Source organism: Bos mutus, chromosome 21 (genome assembly GCF_027580195.1).
Source record: "Bos mutus isolate GX-2022 chromosome 21, NWIPB_WYAK_1.1, whole genome shotgun sequence".
NCBI classification, from domain to species: Eukaryota; Metazoa; Chordata; class Mammalia; order Artiodactyla; family Bovidae; genus Bos; species Bos mutus.
The window spans coordinates 68,292,481-68,303,134 of NC_091637.1; the positions used below are offsets into that span (position 1 = coordinate 68,292,481).

Below are 10,654 nucleotides of genomic sequence, written 5' to 3' on the forward strand. Positions count from 1 at the left end.
GTCCACAGATTACCGCTTTTCGTGGGTGCAGAGAGCACGTCCGAGGGCTCATTAACCTACTGAGCTCCCGGGCAGGATGCGGGCCTCATGCACCTTGTTGAGGGCCTGTCCCGGGCTCTGCTGGATGGTTTTGTCGCTAAGCCAGCCTGCTTGGTTCCGTGGTTAGGCAACCCTGCTTTCTCAGTTATCATTAACTTACAGGGGTCTCTCAAGTTTCCTATGTACACTTCCCCAGTGGAAGTAACTATGTAATCACCCATGTTGCCCCTTCATTCTGTCCCTGTCATAACCAGGTTTTACAGCTCACTTCTCAGTCCAGGAGCCCCGGCAAGAGGAACAGACACTCCACGAGCGGAAGGGGAGGCGCTGGAAAGGTTGTCTCGGGGGTGAGCGTGAGGAAGTGATTTAAGAGACGTAAAAACCAAACTCAATGTGGGAACCTCAGTTGGATGCAATAACAAATCAGCTATAAGTGACAACCTGGTGACAATTAGTGAAAGTTGGTGAAAGTTTTAGCATCGCTGTAGACTGATGTCTACTGTCCCCCCAGATTCCTATCTTTAAAACTGAACCCCCAATGTGATGCTATTAGGAAGTGGGGCCTTGGGGCGGTGATTAGGTCATGAGGCTGGAGCCCCCGGGAATGGGATTAGTGCCCTCACAAAGAAACCCCAGGGAGCTCCCTGGCCCCTCCCACCAGGAAGGAGGAAGACAGTGAGAAGGTCCAGCCACGCAGCACGAAGTAGCCAGAACCAGACACCAAATGGGCCGGTGTCTTGATGCTGGGCTTTCAGCCCCCAGACCTGTATAAGCCCCTCAGTCTGTTACAGCAGCTAGGATGGATGAAGACAAGAATGAACCACTAAACTGATAAAGTTAAGGAATCGTTGATTTCGTTAGGAGTCATCCTGTAGGAAATTTGTTTATTTGGAAAGGCACACTGAAGTATTCGGAAGTGAAATGTTCCCCATGTCCTCTGTTCATTTATTTTATTTATTTTTATTGAAGTATAGTTGATTTATAACACAATATTATATAAGTTGTGGGCTTCCCTGATGGCTCAGCTGGTAAAGAATCTGCCTGCAACGCGGGAGACCTGGGTTTGATCCCTGGGTTGGGAAGATACCCTGGAGAAGGGAAAGGCTCCCCACTCCAGCATTCTGGCCTGGAGAATTCCGTGGACTGTACAGTCCATGAGGTCGCAAAGAGTCAGACTCAACTGAGTGACTTTCACTTCATTATATAAGTTGCAGGTGAACAACAGAGTGATTCACAACATTTAGTGGTTATACTCCATTTGTTGTTTTTATAAAAATTTGGCCATAGTCCCTGTGTTGTATAATTCCTCTTTAATTTAAAATTCCTTTCTGGGGGCTTCCTTGGTGGCTCAGTGGTAAAGAAACTGCCTGCCAATGCAGGAGACATGGGTTTGATCCATGGGAGGATCCCACATGCCATGGAGCAACTCACCCGTGTGCCACAACTCCTGAGACTGTGCTCCAGAGCCTGGAGCTGCAACTGCCGAAGCCGCGCACCTTAGAGCCCCTGGTCCAGAAGAAGACAGGCCACCGTGAGGAGGAGCCATGCGCTGCAATGCGAGGGGCCCACTTGCAGCAGCTGGAGAAAGACCCTGCACAGCCTCAAGTAAAAAATAAAACAAATAAGTAAATAAAACGAAGACTCCTTCTTGAAGCAGAAGTGGTGCGTGTCGGCAGTTGTGGAGCCTAAGCTGCATGTAACGGCTGCTCGTCACGCTCTCCCATCCAGTCAGCGTGTCTGAGACTTTCTGCAGAGAACAAGTCTAATGGAGCAGCAGAGTAAGAGAAGATGCTGCTACACTCATAAAACTGATGACTTGGAAAATACAGCAAGCCCTTCAAACCTATGAGAAAAAAATCAGCAAATCTTCACTAAAAACAGCAAAAATACAAACAGGGCTTCACAGAGGAGGAGACCCCGTGACGGGCAAGCACGCTCCGTCGTCAGGGGCCTGCAAGCTGCAGCCACGCTTGACGCTGCTCTGTGTCTCCAGATGCAAAACCCATGGAGCACACTGGGAAACTCTTCTGAAAACGCCCAGCACCGTCTTGGAAAGTGAAGATGTTAATGAAGGAAAACGGGCTAGTAGACTCAGGTGTCCAGTGACTCTACCCAGGAGCAGAGGCCACCTCAGCTGTGGTCTGGAGAGGAGGGCAGACCCCCAGGCTGAACTGACAGGGTGTCTAGAAGAAAGCACAGGGGTCTGGGGGTAGCCAGTGGCATCTTCCCCTTTTACCTCTCAGCACACTCACGCCGGCCCCAGGACTCTGCCTGGGAACCAATACCCTGTCCATGGTCACCCAAAGGTCAGCACCCTGGACAGGGCCCCTGCAGCCCTGTCCTGCTGGGGTCTCGCAGGCAGGGCCTGGGCACACACCCAGACCTCATCCAAAGAGGACTTTGAATGAAGGAATGGGAAAGGGTCCTGTCCTCAGAGAGTCCCAGGCAGATGGGAGAAGGGGTGGGGCTAGGGAGGCAGAGGCCTGCGCTGGGAACCCGGGCTGAGCAAACTATAGCCAGCCTGCCTTTCAGACAGCCCAGGGAGCGGCCAGCCTGCATTCTCCAGGATGGAGGTCCCAGCTGCCTCCATTTCCCAGACTCCCTTGCAGCTACATGCAGCCATGTGACTAAGTTCTGAATCATGAGACGTGAGTGGAAGTGCCCTGTGAGATTTTCAGGACGTCTTCCCGGATGTCTGCCCTTATATCCTGCTCTGCTAGGAACAGGAGGCAGTGACTGAGCTCCAGCAGTCATTATGTGGCCATGAGGCTGCCAGGTAAGCCTAGGGATTGGGAACTGAGAGTTGGAGGGGCCTGGTTCCCAATGGCTGCAGAGCCAATACCATCCCTAGGCTGCCAGTATTATGGGGAAATAAACAATGTTGCTCAAGACCTGGTTCTTTGAGTCTCGATGCACGCGTGCATACTAAGTCACTTCAGTCATGCCCAAATCTGTGCAACGCATGGGCTGTAGCCTGCCAGACTCCTCTGTCCATGGCATTCTCCAGGCAAGAATACTGGCGTGAGCTGCCATTCCTTTCTCCAGGAGATCTTCCCGACCCAGGGATCGAACCCACGTCTCTTAAGTCTCCGGCATTAGCAGGCGAAACACTAGCACCACAAGGTCTGCACCAAACCTAGCTCGGATGCACAGGCCTGTGACTTGGGGGTAGGGGTTGGGGAGGGATCTTCTCTGGCTGTGAAAGTTCTCAGCCCCACCCTCCAGCTGGCTCACCCGGCTCCAGATGTCTGTCAAGGGCGCAGAGGGAGGTACGGAGGATGAAGAGGAAGTGGCCAGAAGGGGAAGCAGCAGGCTGCAGAGAGGAGGCAGGTGGGAGGTGATCGCGGTAACGGCCTGCAAGCTGACGGCCTGCGTCTGTGGCGAAGCCAAGATGAACGCCAAGGCGGGACCCTTGGAGGTAAGAGCCAGCGAGGTCAGATGGGAGGGCCGGACCGAGGGCCCTGAGAAGGGGGCTTTAGTCCACCTCCCCTGACCGGTGCTGCCAGCAGCCCTGGGCCCAGAGGGTCACGAAGCTCCAGTGCGGCCTGCGGGTCATCATCCATCCCTCCAGTGGTGTGTGCAGCCAGGACCACAGGGCCTGGGCTCTCCCAGCGAGCTCAGCCTGGGGTGGGCAGCTGCACCCCAGGCCCTGCAGGGTGGCAAGTCCCACCCTTTCAGCTGGGATCTGCCCAGCACAGGGCGGGGGTAGCACGGAGCTGCCCCCCGGTGGTCTCCCAGCCCAACACAGCCTTGAGATGCCAGTGCTGGTGGGTCACCCTCTCCCAACAGCCAGTCCCACCCCTGGACACATGGGGTCCTCAGGGTCGAGCTGCCCAGAGCCCCCTGGACGGCAGGCCTCCCCAGGCCCTTGTAGTTCACAAGGGGGTAGGTGGCCTGGCAGTCATCTCCGCTGGGTGGCCCCTGGGTGGGGCTGCGGGGGCAGGGCACTCCCACCTTCTTGTGAGCCTGGCCCGGGAACCCGCACAGGGCTGCACCCTGATCGCCTCTCCTGAGCATCAGTGAAGGGTCTGGGAAGCCCCCCTGGGGCAGGGAGGGGAGTGGCAGACCCCCGAGCTCCCTTCTTCAGGGTGTAGGGGCTCCTGGTGGGGAGGGGTGCCAGGCCTCGGGCTCTGAGCCCCTTCTCTAATTCCAGGGCCCCCCGCCCCCAGGCCCAGCTCCCATGGCTGCCCCTCCCCCATGGAGGCTGGCTGGGGGCCCTGCAGGAGGACATCCCCAGAACCCGGGGCCTGTGCGACAGCCTGGCTCCCTGGGCCCCAGTGCCCAGCTGAGCTGTGCTCACAGGCGGGCAGCGTGACCCCAGCCCCAGGCCCCAGGTGGCACTGGCCACTCGCCATCAAGGCCAGGAGGGAGGGCTGCACCTGCCCCTCACAGAAGCCTCAGAAGTTGGTTGGTGGTGGGCGCCGGGGAGTGGGGTTGGGGGGACCACATCTCTGTGCATGGACCCCGCCCCGCACTCGAGGGAGGGCAGCCTCAGCTCAGAGCTGGGGAGCATCCCGCTTGGGGTGGCATTTGAGACTGCTCTGGGGAGGGGGACAACTCCAACTGGATCCAGGCTGCCTGGCTTCCAGCTCCTTGTGAGAGGGACCACTCTGAGGGGATAAGACCTCCGTCCCCAGCTGGCTGCAGAGTTCTGGGGCAGAGAGAGACCCCCGCCAGCATCAAGGGGTCCTGACTCAGCCCCCAGCCCCCAGCCCCCAGAAGAACAACCCTCTCTCTGTGCCAGGCCCCCAGCCAGGACCAGGGTCACTGCCCGGCTCCCAGGAGGGGCCAGCACAGGGCCAGGATGGGGGGCCCAGCCCAGGAAGCGAAGCAGCTATTTATGAACCAGCATCGAGAGGACCCAGCCTGAAAGCAGAAATGGCGGCAGACTTGCTGCGGTTGAAACGAGGAACTGAGATTCAGACGCCCACACCGCACTGGGGGGCGCCGAGAGGGAAACCAGCAGGCCATACATGCCCTGGGCACACACAGGACGCACGGGCACACAGACACGCACGGGCACACAGACACGCACACGCACACACAGACACACACACGGATGCACATGCACACAGGATGCACACGCACACGCACACACACGCCAGTGCTGGGTGATGGACTCAATCCCTTCAGGCCAGGCCAGGGTGAGGGTCACCTGGGCCAGGAACAGGGTCTGCAGGGTCCCCACGAGGTGGCCTCCCCGCTGCCCAGCTGCCCGGGAGTGTGGGGTCACCACGCCCAGGCCCAGAGCTGCGGGTGATGCCGGTCACCCCGCCCAGGGGCTGAGACCTCTGCTGAGCACACGGGTGGCCCCGGCGTGGCCCAGCTCCACACTGCCCTGCGGCCCGCGGAAGAGGGCAGTCAGCACTGCGAGAGTGGGGGCCCGCAGGAGGGGCTGAGCTGCCACACAGGACCCCCGGGACAGAGCGGCAGGGGCAGAAGGAGCCACGAGGGGCCAGGACTCCCCGCCCAGGGGCTGCTGGCACCTGTCTGGAGGACCTGGGAACACGTCCAGCCCCCAGGCCGTGGCCTCAGGCCTGCCCTGGCCAGCCCCTCCTGGCGGCAGGGGTGGTCTGTCTCAGGAGAGTGCGGCCCCCGGGACCCGGGTGGTGTCTTCCTCCAGCTGCAGGTGCGGGGGACGCTCGTGCTGCTGTGCCTGGGCGCCGTGACCCTCACCTGCCTCCTGGGGCTGAGGTCCTCCCCTTCCACCTGGAGCCAGGGCTGCCCTGAGGAAGGGCCCGCCAGGCCTGGGGGCCTTGGCTCCCGTGTGGACTGGGATCCTCGAGGACGGGAGGCCCGGCGGTGGCATCAGCAAAAGGACTCCTGCCGGTGAGCAAGCCGTGGGCTCCGCGGGGCAGCGGCGGGCGGGCAAGCCCGGGAGGCTCTGCCCCAGACGCCCCTGCCTTCCCAGCCTGGGTCTCCCCAGAGGGACAAGCACTGTCCTTCTTCCCCTCCTCTGGGAAGAGGCAGGTTCCGGGAGGGTGGGCTGGAGGCAGGGGGTCGTCAGGGCGGGATGAGGAGTGCTCTTGGCAGGACACACAGGCTGTCACCCGGGACTGGGTGGCCGTCGCATCCCTCCCGCCTGGGGTAGGGCCACAGGCCCCGCCCCTCCCGGCCGTCCCAGGGTCCTGGAACCTCAGAACCACACAGCACACCCCCTGACCGAGCCCTTCTGGGTCAGTGTTGGTGACTCCAAGGGCCTCCACACCCACAGGAGCCCAGACCCAACAGCTCTGAGGGGAGCACGCTGGGCTTGGGTGGGGGTGGGGACTGGCACCAACCCCTGACTCGGGCAGGCCCCCCCGGGCACTCCTGGTGTCAGGCCTGCCCTGCCCCATCCGGCCTGGGCTCTGCCTCCCGCTTGCTGACTGGGATGGAGCAGGTGATGCGAGGCTGGCCGGCTGCTCTTATGCTCACACCCGGCACCCCCTGTGCAGGCTCGTCCTCGTGGAGAGCATCCCCCAGGACCTGCGATCTGTAGCAGGCAGCCCGGCCGCCCAGCCCCTGGCCCAGGCCTGGATGCAGCTGCTGGACGCCGCCCGAGAGAGCGTCCACGTGGCCTCCTTCTACTGGTCCCTCACGGGGCCCGACATCGGGGTCAACGACTCGTCTTCCCAGCTGGTGTGTGGCCCTCGCCCCTGACTCGGAGCCCGCGGGCTGTGCCAGGGCCAGGCACACAGCAAGGCCAGCAGGCTGCCCGTCTGTCTGACCGAGCTGTGGGCAGTTGGGGCCGCCTCGGGGGAGATCTGGGCCCCTCCTTGTGGGATAGGGTGGTCTCTCTCTCACCCTGGCCTGCTCTAACAGGGCGAGGCCCTCCTGCAAAAGCTGCAGCAGCTGCTGGACAGAAACGTGTCCCTGGCCGTGGCCACCAGCACCCCAACTCCGGCCAAGAACTCCACTGACCTGCAGGTCCTGGAAAGCCGAGGTGGGAGCCTGCCATCCTGGGCCCGGGGGCCAGCGAGAGCTCTGGGGCTGCCTGGGGAGGGGCTGGGAGCCTGGGGGAACCCCGGGCCGACCAACGCCTCCTTCTCCCACCTGTAAAGTGGGGGTGAGGACACCGTCCATGAGGAGGAAGGAACTGGGCTCAGCACGACGCGGGCTCACCCACCGCTCTGCCCCCTTGTCAGGCGCCCAGGTGAGACACGTGCCCATGGGAAAGCTCACTGGCGGCGTTTTGCACTCCAAGTTCTGGGTGGTGGATGGGCGGCACATCTACGTGGGCAGTGCCAACATGGACTGGAGGTCCCTGACACAGGTGAGTCCCCGAGCCCCAGGAGGGGAGGCCCCCTGGAGCTCGTCCGCCCTGGCACCCCTGACGTCCCCGTGTGGGCAGTCATCCCGGGGGATGGAGGCAGGTCTGTAACGCCCCTGTGGTAGAAACACCCGGAGGCTGGTTGCTGCTGCTAAGTCGCTTCAGTCCTGTCCGACTCTGTGCGACCCCATAGACGGAAGCCCACCAGGCTCCCCCGTCCCTGGGATTCTCCAGGCAAGAACACTGGAGTGGGTTGCCATTTCCTTCTCCAATGCATGAAAGTGAAAAGTGAAAGTGAAGTCGCTCAGTTGTATCCGACCCTCAGAGACCCCATGGATTGCAGCCCACCAGGCTCCTCCATCCATGGGGTTTTCCAGGCAAGAGTACTGGAGGGTTACAGGACTCTAAAGGCACTGCTGTAGAAGGTCGCTTACCCGCCTGGAAACACGGTCAGGTCACCTTGTCCAAGGGGCCACGCGGACAAAGCAGGAACCCTTTCAGGAGAAGCAGCGCTTTAGCCGTCAGCCATCAGCAGCGGTTGTCGATTAGCAGTGAAGAACGAGCTGTCTCTCTTTGGGCGCTGATGCTTTCTATTGTTTTCTGGCAATGAACACGTATTGGCCTTGGATCATAATGTGTAAGAAGAGCAAGGACCCACTGGGCTCCCTACCTGTAGCTCCCCTGTACACGTGGATTCCATGATGCTGCTGCAGACTGGCTGCCCAGTGGGGGTGTGCGCCTGCCGGGCAGCCTTGGCCCGGCTGGGGGGGTCCACCCAGCCCCACACAGGGCCCCCCGCCCCTGCAGCACTGCCGGATGCCCACAGGTGAAGGAGCTCGGTGCCGTCATCTACAACTGCAGCCGCCTGGCCCAGGACCTGGAGAAGACCTTCCAGACCTACTGGGTGCTGGGGACACCCAGGGCTGTCCTCCCCAAGCCCTGGCCTCAGAACTTCTCCTCTCACATCAACCGCTTCCAGCCGCTCCGGGATCACTTTGACGGGGTGCCCACCACTGTCTACTTCTCGGTAAGAGTGGACAGGCCCTGAGGCCCTTCTGAGCCCCTGCTCTCTGCCCGGCCACACCCACCAGAAGTCTCGCCCACCCGGGCCTGCCCTGCAGACCACGGCACCTGCGAGGTCCGCGGCTGTGGTCCCCAGGGTGACCCCGGCAGAGGACCCTGCCGTCATCATCCACAGGAGACAGGCGGCCTGGGTGGTGGGGGACGCTCTGTGGCCCTGGGAACCTCCACGCACATCGCTGGGTGGGGTCTGACTCAGGGAGCAGGAAGGGTAGCGGGGGCGGGTAGGACCAGAGCACCAGTGATGGTGTCCCTCCACTGCAGAGGGGAGGGAACTGGGGGGCAGGCGGCCACAGCTACCAGCCAGGAACCTCCCTGGGGTACGGGCAGCTACCCCAGTGCTCGGTTGCAGTGGAGACCTGGCCTCAGAGGAGGGACACGTGTCCCGATGTGGGAGTCCGGCTGAGCCCCCCAGGGAGCTTCCTCGAGGGTCAGGCCAGCCCAGGGCCCCACCCCTGCGGGCTGCGCCTCCTGCCTTATTCCCAGTTCCCGGGGCTGGAGGGTGGGTGTGTGGTGGGGTCTCGGGCCAGTAACCAAGCGGCTCAGAACCAGGCCCCTTAGGGACCTGCCTCCACCCGGCCCCACAGGCGTCGCCGCCTGCTCTCTGCCCCCACGGCCGCACCCGCGACCTGGATGCGCTGCTAGCGGTCATGGGGGCTGCCCGGGAGTTCCTCTACGCCTCGGTGATGGAGTACTTTCCCACCACACGCTTCAGACACCCCGCCAGGTGGGCCGGCTGGGGGCTGTCCTGTCTTCTCGCCTGTAGGGACCCTGTCGGGGCAGGCTGGCAGGGCTCCGCCGGCCCGAGGACCCTGACCTGCCATGCCCCTCCCCCAGCTACTGGCCAGTGCTGGACACGGCGCTGCGGGTGGCGGCCTTCAGCAGGGGGGTGCGCGTGCGCCTGCTGGTCAGCTGCTGGCTCAACACGGACCCCAGGATGTTCCCCTTCCTGCGGTCCCTGCAGGCACTCAGCAACCCAGCGGCCAACGTGTCCATGGACGTGGTAAGAATGCGTCCCTGGGCCGGGCTGGGCAGCGGCCTGTCTGCCCCCCGACACACCCTCTCTGTTCTCCCAAGAAAGTCTTCATCGTGCCCGTGGGGAACCACTCCAACATCCCCTTCAGCAGGGTGAACCACAGCAAGTTCATGGTCACGGAGAAGGCGGCCTACATAGGTGAGTCGGGCGGCAGCCTGCGTCCTCCAGGGCTCCACGCGAGGCCACCCCAGTCTGCACGAAGCTCGTGTCCCCCAGGCAGGGGGCCTGCGTGCAGGAGGGCTCAGGGCTCTCCATGGAGGCAGCCAGCCCTATGGTCAGCTGGCCCCACAGGGCAGGTGGGGAATCCCCGCACAGAGCTCACTGAGCCCTGAGTTTGTGGGCGGGCAGGGGTGGGACCCCTCCAGTGGCCACAGGGCCCACCGGGCTGGGTGGGGCAGCAGAGGGACCCGTGCGGCCCCATCCCCAGCCTCCTGTGCCCGCTGCCCGCAGGCACGTCCAACTGGTCAGAAGATTACTTCAGCAGCACCTCAGGTGTGGGCCTGGTGGTCAGCCAGAGGGCCTCTGGCGCCCAGCTGGGGGTGAGCACCGTGCAGGAGCAGCTGCGGCAGCTCTTCGAGCGAGACTGGAGCTCCCGCTACGCCGTGGGCCTGGATGGACAGGCCCAGGGCCAGGACTGTGTTTGGCAGGGCTGAGGTTCGGCCCTTCCTGGCAGCGGGGTCCTGGCAGCGGGGTGGGGCCTCCTTGCCTCACCTGGCCCCCAGCCTGGACTCCAAGCAGCTTCACTCGCACAAGCCCTGGTCAGGGGCGGGACTGTCCACCTCAGGGCGGACACAAACCACTTGCTCTCCAAATCTAGCCCTTTGAACCCCCGCCTGCTCCAGGGAGCTGTCCGGGATGCCCCTCCCTGACTCCCACGGAGCCGCCATTCCTGTCCACAAGTGGGGCCTCTAGAAAACGCGTGTGCCTCTGTGTCTCTGTGTGCGTCGGCTGCGGGGCCGCGCCCGCTTCTGCTCAGCCTCGATATACCTGCGAGGGGCCTGTGTCTATGAGGCCACACCGAGGCGAGGCCAGGCACCTACTGGGGGAGCCCCTGACTCATTGGTGTCCAGTCCTGGGCCCACAGGAACCCAGGGACAGATCAGGGGATGGGTTCAGCAAAGAGAGGGGTTCAGAGGCCTGTCTCAGCCCAGTTCACCATCTCCTGGTTTCTGACCTTGGCTTCAGAGCCCACCTGCCCAGGCAGAGGGCCCCAGACTGCCTGAGGCTAGAGCTGTGGGCTGGTTCAA

The 10,654-nt window shown here is 62.6% G+C and overlaps 1 protein-coding gene across 6 annotated transcripts; it reads left to right on the forward strand.

Annotated features, from left to right (window-relative positions):
- The first annotated feature begins 3,328 nt into the window (after window positions 1-3,328).
- PLD4 (phospholipase D family member 4) lies at window positions 3,329-10,343 on the forward strand. Of its 6 annotated transcripts, none has more exons than XM_070358551.1 (10): window positions 3,329-3,457; window positions 5,663-5,868; window positions 6,477-6,660; window positions 6,844-6,964; window positions 7,083-7,294; window positions 8,118-8,318; window positions 8,959-9,098; window positions 9,209-9,374; window positions 9,449-9,545; window positions 9,858-10,205. In XM_070358551.1, exons 1-10 carry the CDS (start codon window positions 3,431-3,433, stop codon window positions 10,058-10,060), a joined length of 1,557 nt encoding a protein of 518 aa, XP_070214652.1. In that variant the 5' UTR covers window positions 3,329-3,430; the 3' UTR covers window positions 10,061-10,205. The 6 variants fall into 6 exon arrangements, with proteins under 6 accessions (XP_070214652.1, XP_070214654.1, XP_070214656.1 ...); XM_070358553.1 differs by having other exon boundaries at window positions 7,167-7,294; XM_070358555.1 differs by having other exon boundaries at window positions 9,453-9,545; window positions 9,858-9,997.
- The last annotated feature ends 311 nt before the right edge of the window (window positions 10,344-10,654 follow it).